We start from the raw sequence: 17,701 nt of genomic DNA on the forward strand, positions 1-17,701 counted from the left end.
GTACTGTACCCAGTGGAAAACCCCCCAAAAGTGAACCGTACCGAGCCGTACCGTGCCATACCATGCAGTGGGCCAAAAGTTTTGAGATCCCAAGACCGGAAACACTGTCTCTAGCCTACTTCAGATTTTTATATTTTAAGGCTCCCATGTGCCTAGTCTGCAGTGTCTGTTATGGTCGGTGGATTGCCAGTTGTGAAATATGGCCACATGAGTGCCAAGAGCGGTATTGGAAGGTTTACAAATCTCTTAATCACTGATGGTTTCCACATACTAAGAATGTTGCATCTTCTTCCCCCTCAACCCTACACATTATTGTGTTTATGCAGCCATGCAGGCATCACATGATGGTGTATTTTGTTGTTTCTCATATGAGGGCGTCACAGAAGTCATACTGTTTAATCATTGAGGGGATGTTTGGATTTCCGTTGCACTTCACAGGGAAGAAACATGGCTGCTTCATCTTAACCCTTCAAACAAGAACCATATGTTTTTCTCTCCCACACCAACTACCCACCCCCTCACCAGTATCCCCCAGCCTACCCATAACCCATCCCCAACCCACACTACCCCCAACTGCCTTTCCATGAGAAATAGAGGCCCAAATATCTAAAAACACATGCGGTTAGCCATAAAACTAAGCCTGTGACCCCTCAACCGTGTACCCATACCCTTGCATAGCGAAGAGAGAAAGATAAAAAAAAGTAATAAAAAACAACAAAAATTAGGTCATGAGAAGAAAGATGAAACAATAAGAGGAAATGATGATGGACAACAATCGCACAGATCTTTCAGCAAAGGGAAGTAAACAGGCACAGGCTGAAAGAGAACTGATTTCACATTTAATTGAAACTGGGCACCAAAAGCGCAAGACAGGACAGACAGTGATTTTTTTTTTTTTTTTTACCTCTTTCCAGTGTTTTTTTTTAATCTTCTGTCCTATTCACAGTGGAAAGAGATGCTATAATTGGGCACAATGCAGTTGTGTACAGTACATTAAGAAGAGGAACACTGAGGTTCCCTCACTCAAGCCAGCCAAATTGAGATCCTGTGATGCCTAGTTCAGAGAGGGTAGACAAGAAAGATCACATTTGTTATTAATGTGCCATTGTAGGAACCAGGAAAAATGCTTGCAGATGGTATGGCCTATCACTTGACTAATGACTTGAGCACATAGCTATTTGCACTATATTAAAGTTTACATACTATGTAGGTTACAAATAAAATTGTTGCTCCATGGATTTCCCCTCAACCTCAGTTTCAAAAAGGACAGTTTTCTCCTGAAGTCTTAAAAGAAGAAAGACTTGCTCAAGGGAACACTTGACTCAACAATGGCGGCAGGCGCAGTCGCTTACCTTTAAAGACTCCAAGGAGCTCTTCAGGTATACAGCATGACCTTTCATGATGAAAGTGCAGAAAGTGGTATTTTAACAATATTGTGATGACCTTTCAATACAAAAGGCAGTATAAGAATTGTTCTGAAGCTATCCACTCAATCAAGGGCTCCAAGAGACAGCTGTTATATAGCATTTAGGGAGGGACCTGTCTCCTGTCAGCACTAATAGCTTTAGCTTTTTAAACATACCTACAAAAGGTGTTGTGCTTATTATTCTTTTTCTTTTCTTTTCTGTCTTTTTTAATAAAAAATTACTTGTAAAACAAAATCAATTCAAAATAATTCTTTATGGTAATATATATCTGTCTATATATCTGACCATATGTTGAGGCTTTGTTTGGAATATCATACAAACATATGCATGTATACTGTGTATAGTATGCAGATCTATATAAAAGGAATACAACTATAGCTTACAACATTTGCCAAAGTTTGCAGTATACAACAGAGCACATTGCACGGAATACTGTATGCCATAATGTGGTCAACTTGACTTTTGTTTCCATAGTGACATGTGAACCAAAAATTAACCAACGCTGTGTCCAAAATCAAATACTTCCCTTCTATATAGTATGCAAAAAACAGTACACCAAAAGACTAGCTTTTCCAAATTTATAGTATTCAAAAAACAGTAGGTGAAAAGTAGTAGAGACCTACTACTTCACCCCGTATTCTGAAGAGTGCATTCGATGGACACTTTACTATCCCATGAGGACACGGACAGGATTAATGAATGACAGTGAAGCGACGCAACTGACACTGGTAGGTCACGTGATAATAAACAACTACCGAATTGCATTCATACGAGCCATTTTCGTACTATACGGAACATAATTTTTTAATGGTCATCAAGTAAGTTCAAACTCAAATGTAGTACCTACTCAGACAGTACGTGATTTCAGACGCCCTGCAAGATTTTTATTTTTTACTTTTATTTGAGTTAAAAAAAAAATAATCCGACTCCCAAATAGACTTTTGCCACTAACATGCAAAATGATGCCATATCTTTTTTTAATTTTATTTTTATTTTTTTTTACTTTATTTAATTTTTTTAATATGACATTTGTTTTTCCAGTACAAAGGTCCAAAAAGAAAACGATAGTACGGTATACTAGTAGCTACAAATAAACATCTCTGATGCACAAAATAAAGGAGTTCCAAACAGATCACAGCGATAACATCAGAAGGGTGTGAGGAAAAAAAAAAATAAATACTACAATAACAAGATAATAATATTTAGGTAAATAAATTTAAGAGTTCCCTTTCAGTCGGTGACTCCCGACGTCACGTCGGATGACCGACGAATTGGGATCTCGCTTAGAGAGACCAATCTACTTCGAGTGTAAACTAAACGAGCCAATGCACACTGGCATGCGATTATTGCATCCAGCTGCTGCTGATCACAGCGTGAGTATAAGTAGGCAGCAGATGCAGCGAATATTCAGCTTTTCGCTTCAGAGCCGAGCGGTTCTATCGTTCTCCTCCTGACCTTCTACGGTAGTAAAAACTACAGTCAAGCACGCTCTTCGTGGGCTCTCGTGCTGGTGGTACGGCGCTTCAGCGGCGGTGGTTTTCCCGTGTCGAGTCAAAAGAGCAGGCTGGACCCTCCCGGGGGGTACCACCTGTTTCTTCCGAGGCTCCCCCCGACGACCGGATGTCGGTCGCAGCATCGGAGGGTGAGTCGGATTTCTCCGGGGATGAAGATCCGTCAGTGTTGCCACCTTCTGGGCGGTCAGCGGTGCCGGATACGGACCCGGAAATGATGGCTATGCTTTCCCGGGCCGCCGAGAGTGTCGGGCTCGAGTGGAATCTTCCACCGCGTCCCGAACCCTCAAGGTTACCGAGACGTTACAAAGGTATAATGCAGTATAAAAACCAGAGTAAATAAATAAAGTTATCACATTCCTAAGTGCTCTAATACAGGCTTCCATATTTTCCAAAATATATCTAGCTTATCATTGTTAATAAATCGTAACTTCTCAATATGAATAATGCCCGCTAGTTCACTCAGCAACACATCGAATGTTGGAACAATGTCAAGTTTCCACCTCTGAAGAATCAATCTCTTTGCAAGAACCATAAATAAAGAAATACACTGTCTTTCATATGTACTAAAAGAAGGTACAGAAATCACCCCAAAAATGGCAATCATTGGATCTGGAACAATATCTTTTTTATACACTTTTGAAAGCAGGTCAAAAATATCAGTCCAGTACTTGTGAAGGTTACAACATGTCCAAAATGAATGTAGAAGTGTACCCTCCGCAACCTTGCATTTATTGCAAACCAGTGACACTTCAGGGAAAATCTTATGCAATTTAGTTTTGCACATGTATACTCTGTGTAGAGATTTGAATTGAATTAAGTTGTGTCTAGTATTAATTGAACAATCATGTATATTCTGTAAGCATTCCTCCCATTGCGCATCCTCAATAGTGAAACCTAAATCCTCCTCCCATGCTTTCCTAATTGAAGTTGTCACTATCCACCAGATCAGTTAATACATTATAGAAATATGATACTGCTTTTGAGTTTCCAGCTTTAAATCGGTTTATTTCCTCTAATTTTCCATGCTTTTTTAGTTGTTCAAAATCAGGACATTTTGTTCTGACATAGTCTCTAATTTGCAGATATGATGCCATATCTTTATATAACAGATAATGCTGTCATTTTGAATTAAGCCATGAATTCACTTAAATAATGTTCATCACAGAATACGTACTCTTTCACTTGCTATTTATAGTAGTATACAGTGTATACTGTGTAGAATGCAGTATATTGTAAACAGTGTTGGGTGAGCTACTTTAAAAAAGTCATTAATTATATAGCTATTAATTACATCTTCAGCAGTGTAATTATATTTATGCACTAATTACTCTCTATAAAAAGTATTTCATTAATTATTATATTTACTTCCTATGTCAACATCCACCAGATGAACAATACAGGGATAAACATGAAACTGCTCTTTTAATTCTTTCTAATCAATAACATAAAATTACGTACATTAATTTTGAGATAAGTATTTAAAGGTAGAAGTTTACATCAAAAACATACATTTTAGATGTTTAACTCTGATGTTAAATCCACTATTGTTTTATATAAACAATTGTTCTAGTCTATACAGTATTTAATGCAATTACATTAGAAGTAACTGTAATTAAATTACATCAAAATTAAGAGTAATCCCTTACTTTACTTTTTCAAGGGAAAAGTAATTAAATGGCAGTTACTTGGTAATGCATTACACCCAACACTGATTGTAAAGTAGTTTTCTATTTTGAAAATGAATTCAATATCTGTATAGAATCAATACATTTTGCATCAGTTTAGAAATAAAGGAAGATGATTGAAAAATAGATCTGCAGTGACAACTGTGTGGATTCAGTTGGGAATATTCAGGCATGGCAAAAGACAGGTCAGAAGATTTTGGATGAGTTTTAAAGGTGATATGGCATAAAAGTCTCCCCTGAAGCAGGCAAAACATCACGGGGTGCTGGAAGAGAGGCACTAGAGCAAGTGAAGACATGACACATTCTAAAGTCATCGACTGCACTGCATTCACAGAGAAGCTGCAGCAATGTGGTATGTTTTCTGGCTCCTTTTATCTACTTCCAGGATCCGCAAGCAATGCAAACATGCACACTTTTCTTAATTTAACGCTACACTGTAAAAAAAAATTCCGTAAACTTTACGGTAAAAAACCGGCAGCTGTGGTTGCCGGAATTTTACCGTAAAAACTACGGTAGCAACATTTTAGGTTTTACGGTTTTAACTTAAATTTACAGTAAAATACCGTAATTTCATTGACATAATGTTAATATACCAACCTATTGAAGTACTGAAATCTGTTTTGTACTTTTGTAATACACTGACAACCACCAAATGCAGGTGGTGATGAGAAAGTCACATGATGAGCCAAAGCCCATCACAAGCAGCTTTTAAATAATAACATATATAGAAGGTGCACAGTGTCATTCACACAAACACTAAACACCATCATGGTAACACACATGAAACTGAAATATTACAATAAACAATCATTTAACAACATTAGGTGTAACACACAACCCTAATATACAAAACTGATAAGAAAAAAATAAGAAGAAACATAGTTATTTCAACAAAAAAGCATCAAATTTGAAATGTAACGCAGGGAATTCTGGGAATGTCAATTTACGGTTATTCACTGTAAATTATACGTTTTTTTCACTTACAAAAGCAGTATACTACCGTAAAATTAATGTCCAATACATGTAATGTCCAATACAGTTTTCACCGTATATAGTAGGGGAATTTACCGTTAACCATTTAACAGGTTTTTACTGTAGCATTTTTACAGTCTTTTACCGTTAAATTCACGGTCATTTTTTACAGTGTAGTTCAATGTCTTTAAAATGTGCTGATTTCAAAATAAAGAGAAAGGGCAAGAAAAAGAAAAAGCTGTGGGTCGGAAAAAACAGTTAGAAATGGCTGATCAACTACAAAAAACAAAGACAACCATAGCTTATTGGGCAAAGGCTCAAAGCAGTGCACCCAGAATATGGGTGGATGTAATCATAACCTGGTCTTAGCATCGCCACCATTACCACACCCTGCTGTTCCTTTTAGAGACACAAGATGAGAATATTTGTGCCCTCACAGGATTGCTGCCTGGCTCCATACTTCTGTCTGTCTCTCTCGCTCTTTCTTTTCGTCTTCCTGCTGCAATTCTTTGCCTTCAGAAACCATTAGTGCCCATTCAAAATAAACATCAAGGGAGCGCTTTGATGTGTCTCTTGGCAATAGCCCATGTCTCAGTCTCTGTCGCACTCTTTTCCTTCTTTTTTCTTCCTCATTTATCCTTTAACCCTCCTCCCACACACACACCCTTCTGTTTCTCCCGCGTTTCACAGCCGAGCGTTTTTACCTGGCAAATAAATCTATCAACAGAGACCCATTTTTTTTTTATTTGGCAGAACCGGTTTGGAGTCCCTCTCTTAAGTGTAACAAAAGTGAGATAGCACAATAGCCCTGGCCTGCCATGCGAGCTAATGTTGGCTGGGAAGCGAACTATGGCAGCTTTAGTGGTCTCTTTCTCTCCCTTTCACACACACAGAAGCTGGTTAAAGCCGCCAGAGTAGAGCTTAATGCCAATTACCACCCCACACAATGAAGTGAATGAAACAGTTAGCGCTCCTCAGAGCGAGCCCCTGGCACACACCGCCTGATATGGTTACTGTGCTGCCTCCCACGTGCTACGCTTTGTGCCATGAGAAACGAGAGCACTGATATCATCAATCTAACATTGCGACATTGTCTAAATGACTTGAAGTCAGCCAACGTTAAACTCGCCCTCAGGCGCCAGATGGCACCTGCGATTTCCACCAAGGTTTGCGGCGTGTTGTTACGGGTGCATTAAGGTGGGAAGGTCGTGGCTGTTCCTAGAAGAGTTTCCTAGATAGTTTCACGATCAAAGCACAGGAAACTTTAAAATAGAGCTTGCTGGAATGAAGGACAATTAGGAAAAGGGAAGTGACAAGTCAAGGGTCAGGCGTGCTCTGATCTCTGCCAGGCTGTATTTGGCATTCCACGCAAAGAAAAAACACTCGGCGGATGCATCCGCGCAAGACATGCCGAGAACACTTAGCACTCCAACTTATCTCTGAGCTCATACGTGCAGGCAAAAAGGACTCTAGTGGCCAAATTACTGCTGCATTTATTAATCTTCTACGAGGGAGCAAATTAAAGGCTGATAATGTGAACAAATATGGCTGGGATTTCTCACCGGGGTCTGAAGTGCTTCATTATGCCACAGCATTGTCTCTGAGCATGCTGGGCCAGTGGTGCTTCCAGGGGCATTCTAATCCTCCAATTAGCCCCAAGAAAAACCAGCTGCCCGGGCCCTGGCAAAGCTCACGTCTCCCAGGGCAGAGGTAAAGGCCAGGGCCTGGTCCAAGTGTGGAGAGGCACTCAAGAAAAGCATGTCACCATTAAAACCTCCTCCCTCCACTTTATGGTGAACACTTGAAATACTGAAATAAGGCAACCAGATAAAACTATTCCCACATAGAACTCTGGCAACAGATTATGCTCTCTGCCAAAATGGCGACAAAAACAACCTGATGCCTGAATCCCCCTCCCTCCTAATGGGCCAAGCTGAAGCTTGAGAAACATACTTGAGGAAGCAATAGGGGTTTTTCTGGGAAAGGCCTTCCTTCACCTTGGAGTTGGTTTCTCATGGAAGGAGCTACAGGGGGTGAGATTTTAATTAAGCATGGAGGTGCTGGTGCAAGGCTGGAGGGAGCGGACGGGGGGAATGATCCATGAACAAAGCCTTCTATGGTGTACAAACAGCCACAGAGTTACCCCCCAACTGGCAGGAACCCCACCTGCACTTTAATAGATGGGATTAATGGCCAATCGGGAAGCCTCTTTATGACATCCTCCATCCTCATTCCTGTTAGAATGGCACGAATAAGAAGAGAGTGATGAAAGACACCCTCAGATACCCCAAACTGGTCTCAGAGCAGTCTAATAAAATGAAGTCCGAGATCAACTGGTAGAGCTAGGCCCTCATTTTGGGTTTGATTCCCAGGGAAAACACATACAGTACTAACCAATGTATACCTTAATTGCTCAAATGAAAACGAGTCAAAGGGCAAAAATCACTTCCAGCCAAACACAAATGCACAGTAACCACACAAACATACTAGTGTTCATTTAAAAAATATAACTTTTAATAAAGGCTACATCTCTTCATAATTACAATAATTAAAGTACCAATTCGTCTTTAAAATGAAGCTCTATATAATGCATAATTTACATTTTAGTGAAACACAACAAAATTGGGGGAGGAAAACACTGAAACGTAATGTCATGATTACAAGATATCCAAAGCATAAAAAATGATTTTAAACATAAACCCCTCAGAAAAGCAAGGGAATATTCACACCCTGAAACAGGGCAGCACACAGTATGGTATCCATGTAGGCACAGGTAATATATAATACACTAGCGATGGCATGTTCTCATTCACTCGTGCCAGTGCATTCCGAGATTTTGCCCTGGAGCTCTGCGGTTTTAAATCAGCTACACCAGGTCTTTTCATTCAACATTTACACAGGACATTAACCCCTTCCATGCACACTCTCTGATCTCCCAGACAGTGTTGAAATTAAGATTACCGTTTTTTTTCTTTTTTAATAGTATGACTTCCTATTACTTAGTTTTTACTTAAGAGTCTTGGAACAGGTTCCAGGACAAGGCTATTGGTTCCTGTGCAATGTCTGGACATTAAACCAAAGGCACTAAAGATGCAACACATCATCAGCTGTTGGCTGGGCAATAAAGGTTGAAATATCCACCCAATCAACAGAGAGGTTTGGAGAGGGGTGCTGGTCTGAAGCACAGTTCGTTCTCATTGGCCAGAAGAGAAGATTCCTGGTACAGTCTGTTGAGTTAAGGTCGCGTGACTCTAGACATCCGTCCATGCATGTATAACACTGAAAATCTCCCAATCAAATAAGCAGCTTGTCCATAATCTGAACACAGGTATGAGGGGAATGACAGTTTAATAAATAGCAATAAAGTCTTTAGCTTTTGACAGAAGCATATTATAACTTTGTGTACATATGAGCACCTCAGTATACACATGCACACGTTCTCGCATCCAACACACATATACACATCTACAGTTATCACAAATGCTGGTCAGCAGTCCATGGTATGGTAACACACCAACGTTGGCGTGTTGTAGTCCAAACAAATAAGTGGATGATTGCGTCTTCATTGGTCATAACATCTCTCTTAGCGTTCCAAATTAAAGGAACAATTTCTTATGATGCATTGCTGGTTCAGATCCCTCTGTACTTCATTGGCTAGTATTCCTTCAATAGCTTGGTGAGGCAAACGTCTAAACTTTTTTTAGCTGCATAAAACGTCCATTTTCCGCTCGTTGACTTAGTCTTGAGTGCTGGGTAAGTCCGCTGTCGTGTTTATTTAGTCCATTCTCTCCACTTTGCCGAGGATTTTGCCCTCATACATAGGCAGAACTGTGCAGTCGTCCCAGACCTCCTCAAACACAGCACCGCACTCAAACTCATCACTGGCCTTTTTGAAGTAGTACCTGAAAGAGAGCACATGTAGGGTCAACAAACTGTTGATGGCATTCATAAATGTATAGGTCTATAGGTAAAATGGTATTCTTTCGTTCCAGAAAACAACAATTTTGTTTTACAAGCATATGAAATGCTTAAAGACCCCATGGAACTGTCACAGAGACCCTTCACAATCCAGTCTGAATATCCTGTTTCAACAGGAAATGCATCACATTACAGAAGTGAAATGTTTCAAACACCATTTCATGTTGACTTTAAATACCCGTATCACATACTAGTGCTATACCATGTTGTATTCTGCTATATGGGGACAAAGAGGTGCTTTAGCATAAATTAGAGGGTCTGTTAAACACTACCACCCATCCACCATCAGGCATCTGGTGTCTAATTGGGAGCTCTGAGCAAATAATGGGGATCTTTCACAAGGGCTGACATTTTTGGGTTGCCGTAGTCTACACTACACTTTTTTCATTACCACATTGTGATAGGACGAGTTTGAGCTTAATCTAGTCTTTGACCTTGATGGACGACCTCTCTGCCTCATTTCTCTTTCGATTGGTCTTTTTCCTTCTACCTCTGTGGCACTAATGATCTCCACCTCCTCCAAAAGGAAGAGAAAACAGTGGGAGGGGAGGGAGTGGTGAGGTCTACCTCAGTAATTGGCTTTGTAATGGAAAATGCCCCCTCTTACTAACTTGCGCTGCAGTGCATGCTAGGTTTTTACAAGCAAACACCACCAAGTCATAGAAACAGCACACATAAAACACACACAGGAATAACCATGACTCAAAACAACAACCGACAAGAACAAAGTTTCTTTTCTTCTTTCAATATGTCGGAAACAATCCATTGTTCTCCCACTGCCCAAACCCAACTTCATAAATGAGGGACAAACTCGAATACTGTGTCATGGCACATAATTACATCCTCATTTCTGGAGAATAAGCTATATCCTCCTCCGCAAAATCTTCAAAAGAGAAGCATGGCTCTTATTTGTTCGAAAAAAATAGAGAGGGAGAAGAAGAAAGAAAAAGAGAAAGAAGTCTTTCCATTGGAACATGTTTTATATGGCAAGATTTTCTCTTCGCAACATCTGGCACCAATATTGTCTGGCAACTCTGGCAGTACTGTTCTTTGTTGAATATCTGCCATGTTGAAATGACCCAACTACACACATTTTCTGTGATTAAAACCATCAGCTTTGAATTCTCTTTTCCTTGAAAATGCGCATGGTGAGAGAGGGGTCCCTAACATGGGGACTTTTTGACAATATTTATGTAAAATGCAAACAACAAGCTATTTGATAAAATAAAGTTACCAATATGGACAATAATGCAACCACACGGGGCATTACAGATTGTGGTCAGTGGGCAGTTGAAAGCTATGATCGGCGTAGTTACCAATTAAAAGTTACTCAACTCTTCTGGTGTGCTTAAAATGGGCTTTTATGGAGTCAACATGCACAAGGAAAACCACTGGCGGCCATCTGACAATGCCCCATTCAAATAAAAAGGCCAACACAAAGAGAGGCTTTGATATAAATGAGAAATAATCATTAAAAAAACTGATAGTCTTATGTAAACACACACACAAATGTATGAGAGCAACGTAGCTTGATACAATTGTTGAAAAATGTGTGCAAGTCTTTGTGCATCAAATGAAAGGCCTGAGCTTCAAAGAGCTTCTTATTAAATGTGCCTTAAGATGAAATCAATACCAGATGTGACCAAACGGCTACAGTTAAAATTCCCTCATTCTTTCTTTCTCTGTGCACCCACCCTCTCTCTTTCCTGTCGTCTTAACCCCATACTTGCTGCTAATGTAAATAACTTATAGTAAACATCGCAGCCTTGCAGAGACCAACACAACCAGTGTAAAACCACATCAAAAAATACCTTGCAAGAATATTTTTTGAATTAGCTAGTTGCAAAACTATTATATTCAAGTCTTCAGCAGCCTTAATATAAACTCTCAAAAAGAAATTAACTCGTCAGAATTTAGAACATACCTGTAGTTTCCTTTTTTCCGCAGTTGCTCCTTGAAGTGTCCGAGTGTGAGGCTGTGTGTTTTCATCATCCGGCGGTACGGGATTTCCTCACCGCAAAAGAAGTATGTGACCACTGTCTCCGAGCCCAAACTACTGTGGGAACCTGACATCTTCTTGAGATCTTTCGGTCTGTAAAGACAAACACACATGAGCACAAACGTAAAGATCATCACAGCAGAGGATAATATTAGCTAGGCCTTAAAGACCACACTATTGTAGATGGCATGCACAACACATTGAAAATCTGTAATGACACAACAGGAAATATTTAGGGTGGGGCTTGTTCTTATCCATTAGGATTAGATTTGGTGGAAACATGTTAGGATGTTATTAGTGTTTCCTTGAACAACTATCACTATTACCGGTCATGGAATTCATGAATAGGTTAATATATATATATATATATATGTCAAAAAAAGAAGGAATAGTCTATAGTTGCCACAAATGCAGTGCTTTGAGTTTAACAAATGCTGTCAAATTGACCAAAGACAAATGGTCAAGATTATCCACTGGCCCTTTTCTCCACTTTGTAGTGCTACTTCAGAAAGCCAACCCAGTCTTAGAAATTAAAAAGAGTTTTGCCATCAGGTGGCCAATGCGCCACACTTCCAATACTGGCCAGGGCCAGAAACCAAGAGAGAGAACAACCAGGAGTTCCTCAAAGGAAGAAAAGGACTAATGGCTGCAAAGCATCCGACGACTGCCACGTTACATGCATACGTGTGTCATTCATCAATGAAAAGTGAATTAAAACGTGCAAGAGGATGACTATCAGGAGTGATACATACTCGTCCGTTTGAAGTGCTGAACTGCCATTCTGTACAGGCACTGGGTGACTCTTGTCTCTCTGAAGGCTTGATGTTGAATGTCTGTGAAGTGGAACCCATACGTCAATACAGAAATCAATCGAGAGTTTTTAGCAAGGACTGGCATTCAGGGTCGTAAAGTCTGGAGTTTGTACCTCTGTTTAGAGGGTTTGGAAACTTCTTCCAGACGTCTGCGGGCCTCTTCCAGCTGTGCTAGGGTGTTGGGAGGGGGTAGAGGTGGCATGGCAGGGTCCTGAACAAAGGGGTGTGCAGGTTGGTGGGCACGGAGATGCGCACTGCTTCCGCCACCTCCCCAGGTGTGTGTGCGTGTGGGTTCCAAACAGTGCGACTTCTTTACATTTTGAGTGCTGCAAGAACAGACAGTTTGACCATGTAAGTACAATGTAAGCACAAATGCTCATAGGAATCAAGGTGGGCAAACGCTTGTGCAACCAAGGTGAGCAACCACTGGTAGTGCAAACGCACATGCACAAGAATTTTCAAAGAACGAAGATTACAACATAGAGATGACCACAGAGTTGCGAGACAGACCTGTGGGGCTTGTGCTTGGTCTGTCGGTCGCTCTCCAGGATCCACTGCCATACGTTTTGAGAGCGATCTGTACTGTCAGCTGGCAGCTGAAGGAGACTGCTCTCCAACCCTTCTGTGTTCACCTCCTCTCCAGATTTACACAGACGCTTAGATAAAGAGCTGGAATGCCTAGCAGCAGGAAAAGGAATAAAAACTGAAGTTGAAAAAAAAGTTTTATAAAAACAACCATCTATAGACTCCAGGATGCAACAATTAAAAAGCAATGAGGAACAACAAAAAAAAATGTACCCAAAGGTCACTTCTGCAGGGCTGCCACACTGGTCTCTGCCCAGACTCCGGCTGCGGTTGTAGGGTGCAGAGCAGCTTTCTGAAGCTCCATGGCACAGGCACTGCACCCGCTGGGTCGCCTCCGCCTCGATCTGCTCCTTGCTTTTGGGCTCAGCATGGTGATGGATGTAGTGGTGATAGATGTGCTTGGTTGACTGTCTGGAGATCAAGGTCTTGGATGGCACGTATCCGTTCCCAGAGCCAGACTGCGACCTGGTGCCAGGACCTCCCCGAGGCAGGGGGTGCTGTTCAGGAGATCGGGAGCGTGGGGAATGCCGAAGCATTCCTGGAGACTGACAGCCAGGGGTCTTGAGAACTCGGGAAAGGTGTTCGTCCAGGATGGCCTGGGGGTCCTCCTCACAAGAGCCAGGAGGGAGCAAAGGCAGAGAGTGGCATGCACTGCTTCCAGACACCTCAGATTCATCCTTCTCCTCCTCCTGAACACACACAAGAATGCAATGTTACAAAGAAATTCTTGCAAACAGCCTGTTTACCCAAAATGTTCTGTGAATATTGTGTATGTAAATGTATGTTTCTCTGAATTCTTCAATAGAAGAAGTAAAATGTTCGATTTGAAAGAGTGACAACATTTTCGGAGACTTCCAGCAATACCTCCTGAATCTGCTGAAGTCTCTCCTCTAGGGAGCTCATGGTTTCCTGTTCCCGCTTCAGACGCTCCAGTCTGGCTATCAGCTGTGCCGCAAAGGCTGCTGGCTCCACGGGAGTCATCTCCTTAGGTGGCCGCCGCGTCCTCTGCACAACCAGAGAGAGATACAGATTAGCGAGAAGACCAGACAGGACAGGATGGGTTGATTTCTACAGCTGCCCTCCCCGCATAAGTCTACTGCCCATACAACACACACACACACAAACATGCCCCACACCACTGGCATGGGCCGCTGCCGGCATGAGCAGTTGGTCACGCTCTAAGGAGCCTCGGCTTGTTCCCTCTGTAGTGCAACCAAGCCATCAGCCCGGCCTGTGAAGTCAGGCAGCTTCAAAGAGGCCTCGTCAAATATCAAACGCTCACCAGGGGCGGCAGGGACACTGGCTTTACATCTAGCAATAAAAGTCACATATCGACAGGGGGAAAAAGGAGGGAGGCAAAGGAAAAAAGGAAAGAGAGGGGGATTAAAAGAAGAGAAAGTAAGATGGCGAGATGTGTGCCGCCACCAGAGGAGTCAAGAGGTGGGAGATCAGAAGCACAGAGGTAATTTATTCCCCCCCCCAACGACAGCAGGCACCTTTGAGCTACAGTAGCCACATTATCCTCCTTCCCCATGTGTGCGTCTCACACGAGGATTTTCTACCGCTTTCTTATTATTTTTATTATTATTTTGTGCCCTGCGTTTCTTGATTTGGCTTCCCCTTTCCATCTCTTTGTAAAGATGATGAAGGGAGCGACGAAAGAGAGAAGAAAGCAAAACGAGCTGCTGGTGAGACTTGCAGCAGCTCCAGGCCCCTGCTGCCTAAAAGTAGCATCCTGGGACAGGCAGCCAGTCATTGCCAAATCAGAAGGGAAATATTACAAGCTAGAAAAAAAAGGAGAGAGGGTGGGAGGCAAGGAGATAGAAAGAAAGAGAGAGCAGACACAGCAAAGGGAAAGTCTTTCCAATATAGAATTTAAAATTCTTAAGAGTAAGAAAGCATAAGGAGGTATAGGGAGGGTGGATACAGGTTTGTTTGACTTGCTTAAGTTGTCTTTCCAAACTCTCTCTCCAAACACTAACCTCTCTTTTTCTACTTTGAGGGAGGCAGAGAAGAAACTAGGGAGAGGGGGATGCAGGGTGCTGCTGGAGGAATAAAAAGGGTGCAGCTCGGTTGGAAGTTGTCACTTCCCTTGAAGTCAGCCCCATTCATCTGCTGATCAAAGTGCTCTCAGAGAGAGACAGTTGATTTTGGTGCCCCGGGATGAAACAAACTCATTTAGTGTGGTGTGGCAGTTTATTAAGAGTCATTATCCGAGAAAGAGCACAACAACACGAACGGTCCACAACCGTAAGTGGGTAACGCTTTTTAATTGGGGGCGATGTTGGAGTTGTTTATGTGTATTTCAGAAGAATGGCGAGGACACTTACAGGGAACGGAGGTAGAGACACTTGGCCATTCATCCTCATGTTGCGCTGCATCTCTCGTTGTAATTGTTTTTTACTTCCCAGCTTGTATGGAGGGATGGCATCTCTGTCAGGACACACAGAGAACATCGAAGGTTATTTACTCCCCAAACTCAAACACAATAGTCAAGACACATACTGCACCTAGCATCCATAGACACTCAAATCCTGTAGTCATACAGATCAACACACAGTGTGTTGTTGAAATAATGGCCCAGAAAATGATGCATTCTCACCCTGTGCAAACTAAAACTGCAAGCCCCATGACTTTCCTTTCAATATCATCCAAAACCCAAAGTTCTTCATCTTCCTCCATGTTAGCCGTGAGCATTCCAGAGTGCTGGTAACAGCAAGATCTTTCTCTGCTCTCTTGCCCAGCACAGACGCCATGGGGCTCGCTCAAACCCAAAGGGCAATCAAGCTTTGCCACCGTTATGGCATCCATATGATGTTACCAATTACAATAAAAGATGGCTTGTGTTTCCATAAACATCCTAATCCATCTAATCCAAGGCAGAACGTTTGTAAACCTGCACCTCTTCAATCTCACCGTTTCTTGCCTCTAAAGCCAGACATCTTTCTCATCCTCCGCTTGGCTTTTTCTTTTTCTTTTTTTTTTTAAAGCCAGGCCAGTTTCCTTTGCTCTGTTCTGACTCTGAAGTGTATGACCTAGCCCAAATGCAGTTTCCAGCACGTCTTTGAAAGCTCACAGTCATGCGCATAAAGCCGTCGCTCCAATCTTCATTTGGCAAGCGCTCGGCAGTCAGCCTCTGATCTTGCGCACATCAAAAGGCTGGTTTGTAAGATAAGGTAATGTTTGAAGTCGGCGCAGCGGCATTCCCTAACGTCCAAGTAATAAAAGATGGCTTGTGTTTCCATAAACACTCCTAATCCATCTAATCCAAGGCAGAACGTTTGTAAACCTGCACCTCTTCAATCTCACTGTTTCTTGCCTCTAAAGCCAGACATCTTTCTCATCCTCCGCTTGGCTTTTTCTTTTTCTTTTTTTTTTTAAAGCCAGGCCAGTTTCCTTTGCTCTGTTCTGACTCTGAAGTGTATGACCTAGCCCAAATGCAGTTTCCAGCACGTCTTTGAAAGCTCACAGTCATGCGCATAAAGCCGTCGCTCCAATCTTCATTTGGCAAGCGCTCGGCAGTCAGCCTCTGATCTTGCGCACATCAAAAGGCTGGTTTGTAAGATAAGGTAATGTTTGAAGTCGGCGCAGCGGCATTCCCTAACGTCCAAGTAAATCCATAAATAAGATATAAGCAAAATTTCCCCCACTTCTCCTCCCCTCCCTCGCTCCCTCCCTCCATCTGGAATTCAGATTCTGATTTAGCGCCGTGCCTTTTAACTCAAATAAAAACACAGCTAATTCCAATCAAATCAGCCTCCAAATAAATAACACAGGGGCTGTTTTTCCCATTGCCTATACTACTTCAAAGTGGCGCAAATACAAACAAAAAATTAAATAAGAAATGCAATGGTTAAATATGCGTAAAGTCACTGGACAGGAGCATGCAGATAATTCTTTTTTTTTTTTCAGAACAAGTAAACGTTGATTGACTCACTAATTTAAAATGAATGTTGTAACCTTGTAAGTACTATGCTGCGGTTTTAACTATTAAAGAAATACTTCAAATTAAGATGATTTGAAGACAGGTCACTCAAAAAGCTGTTGCACATTTTGTTAAAAAAAAAATGCATGGCTGTGCCTATCAAAATATTAATCTTTGGTTCAATCAGCCCACTGTCCACATACACTCACTGTGTTTGGAGCTTTGGGGTGTCACAGGCTGGCTGTGCTTTATGGGAATCTCCTATTCACTTGTGCAAGTAATTTTCAAAGCAGCCAGCCACCCTCTTATCCCTCTAAGCTCCCGGGGCCTAACAATGGGCTGAAAGCGATTCAGTTAAGCCTTTCATCCAGCATGCACTTTATTTCTCACTCTCTACACTTAGCTATGCACTTGCACAATTGCCTCTGCCGCAAACACAGAGGGGGGAGGGCTGCTTTCAGGCAGAGGTGGGGTTGAATGGGTGGTGTACATGAGTGTCTGGGGGATGGGGTCCCAAACACCCTAATCCCAGGTGACCTGCTCTTGTGCTCCAGAAATGGCTAACCTCTCAAAGGCCTAGCTGACACCGGATCCCCCTCGTTCCAAACCTCCATGCGAGTTGAGATTCCTTTAATTTACTGCCAAAGCACCTCAATGAGTGTCTTATAGTCCACATGGTGAGTTAACCCCCACCCCCTTTTTCCACGGACAATGGGGAAACCAATAAATAATGACTTTGTCTTCTGTGATTAAGTTGTGCAAAATTTAAAAAGAAAGCCATTGAAGTTCAAAGCTTTATAGGGA

General features: G+C 41.9%; 1 protein-coding gene across 1 annotated transcript in view; it reads right to left on the minus strand.

Moving 5' to 3' along the window:
- Window positions 1-9,115: 9,115 nt before the first annotated feature.
- LOC107664537 (axin-2) overlaps window positions 9,116-17,701 on the minus strand; it is a 13,777-nt gene continuing 5,191 nt past the window's right edge. The window contains exons 4-11 of the mRNA XM_016455127.1: window positions 15,303-15,405; window positions 13,837-13,977; window positions 13,186-13,661; window positions 12,898-13,065; window positions 12,501-12,713; window positions 12,328-12,408; window positions 11,501-11,668; window positions 9,116-9,500 (exon numbers count right to left, since the gene is read on the minus strand). Of these exons, the coding sequence (XP_016310613.1) occupies window positions 9,374-9,500; window positions 11,501-11,668; window positions 12,328-12,408; window positions 12,501-12,713; window positions 12,898-13,065; window positions 13,186-13,661; window positions 13,837-13,977; window positions 15,303-15,405 (1,477 nt within the window). The 3' untranslated portion in view covers window positions 9,116-9,373. The remainder of the gene's footprint in view (window positions 9,501-11,500; window positions 11,669-12,327; window positions 12,409-12,500; window positions 12,714-12,897; window positions 13,066-13,185; window positions 13,662-13,836; window positions 13,978-15,302; window positions 15,406-17,701) is intronic.

This window comes from Sinocyclocheilus anshuiensis, unplaced genomic scaffold (genome assembly GCF_001515605.1).
Source record: "Sinocyclocheilus anshuiensis isolate Anshui unplaced genomic scaffold, SAMN03320099.WGS_v1.1 scaffold435, whole genome shotgun sequence".
NCBI lineage: Eukaryota > Metazoa > Chordata > Actinopteri > Cypriniformes > Cyprinidae > Sinocyclocheilus > Sinocyclocheilus anshuiensis.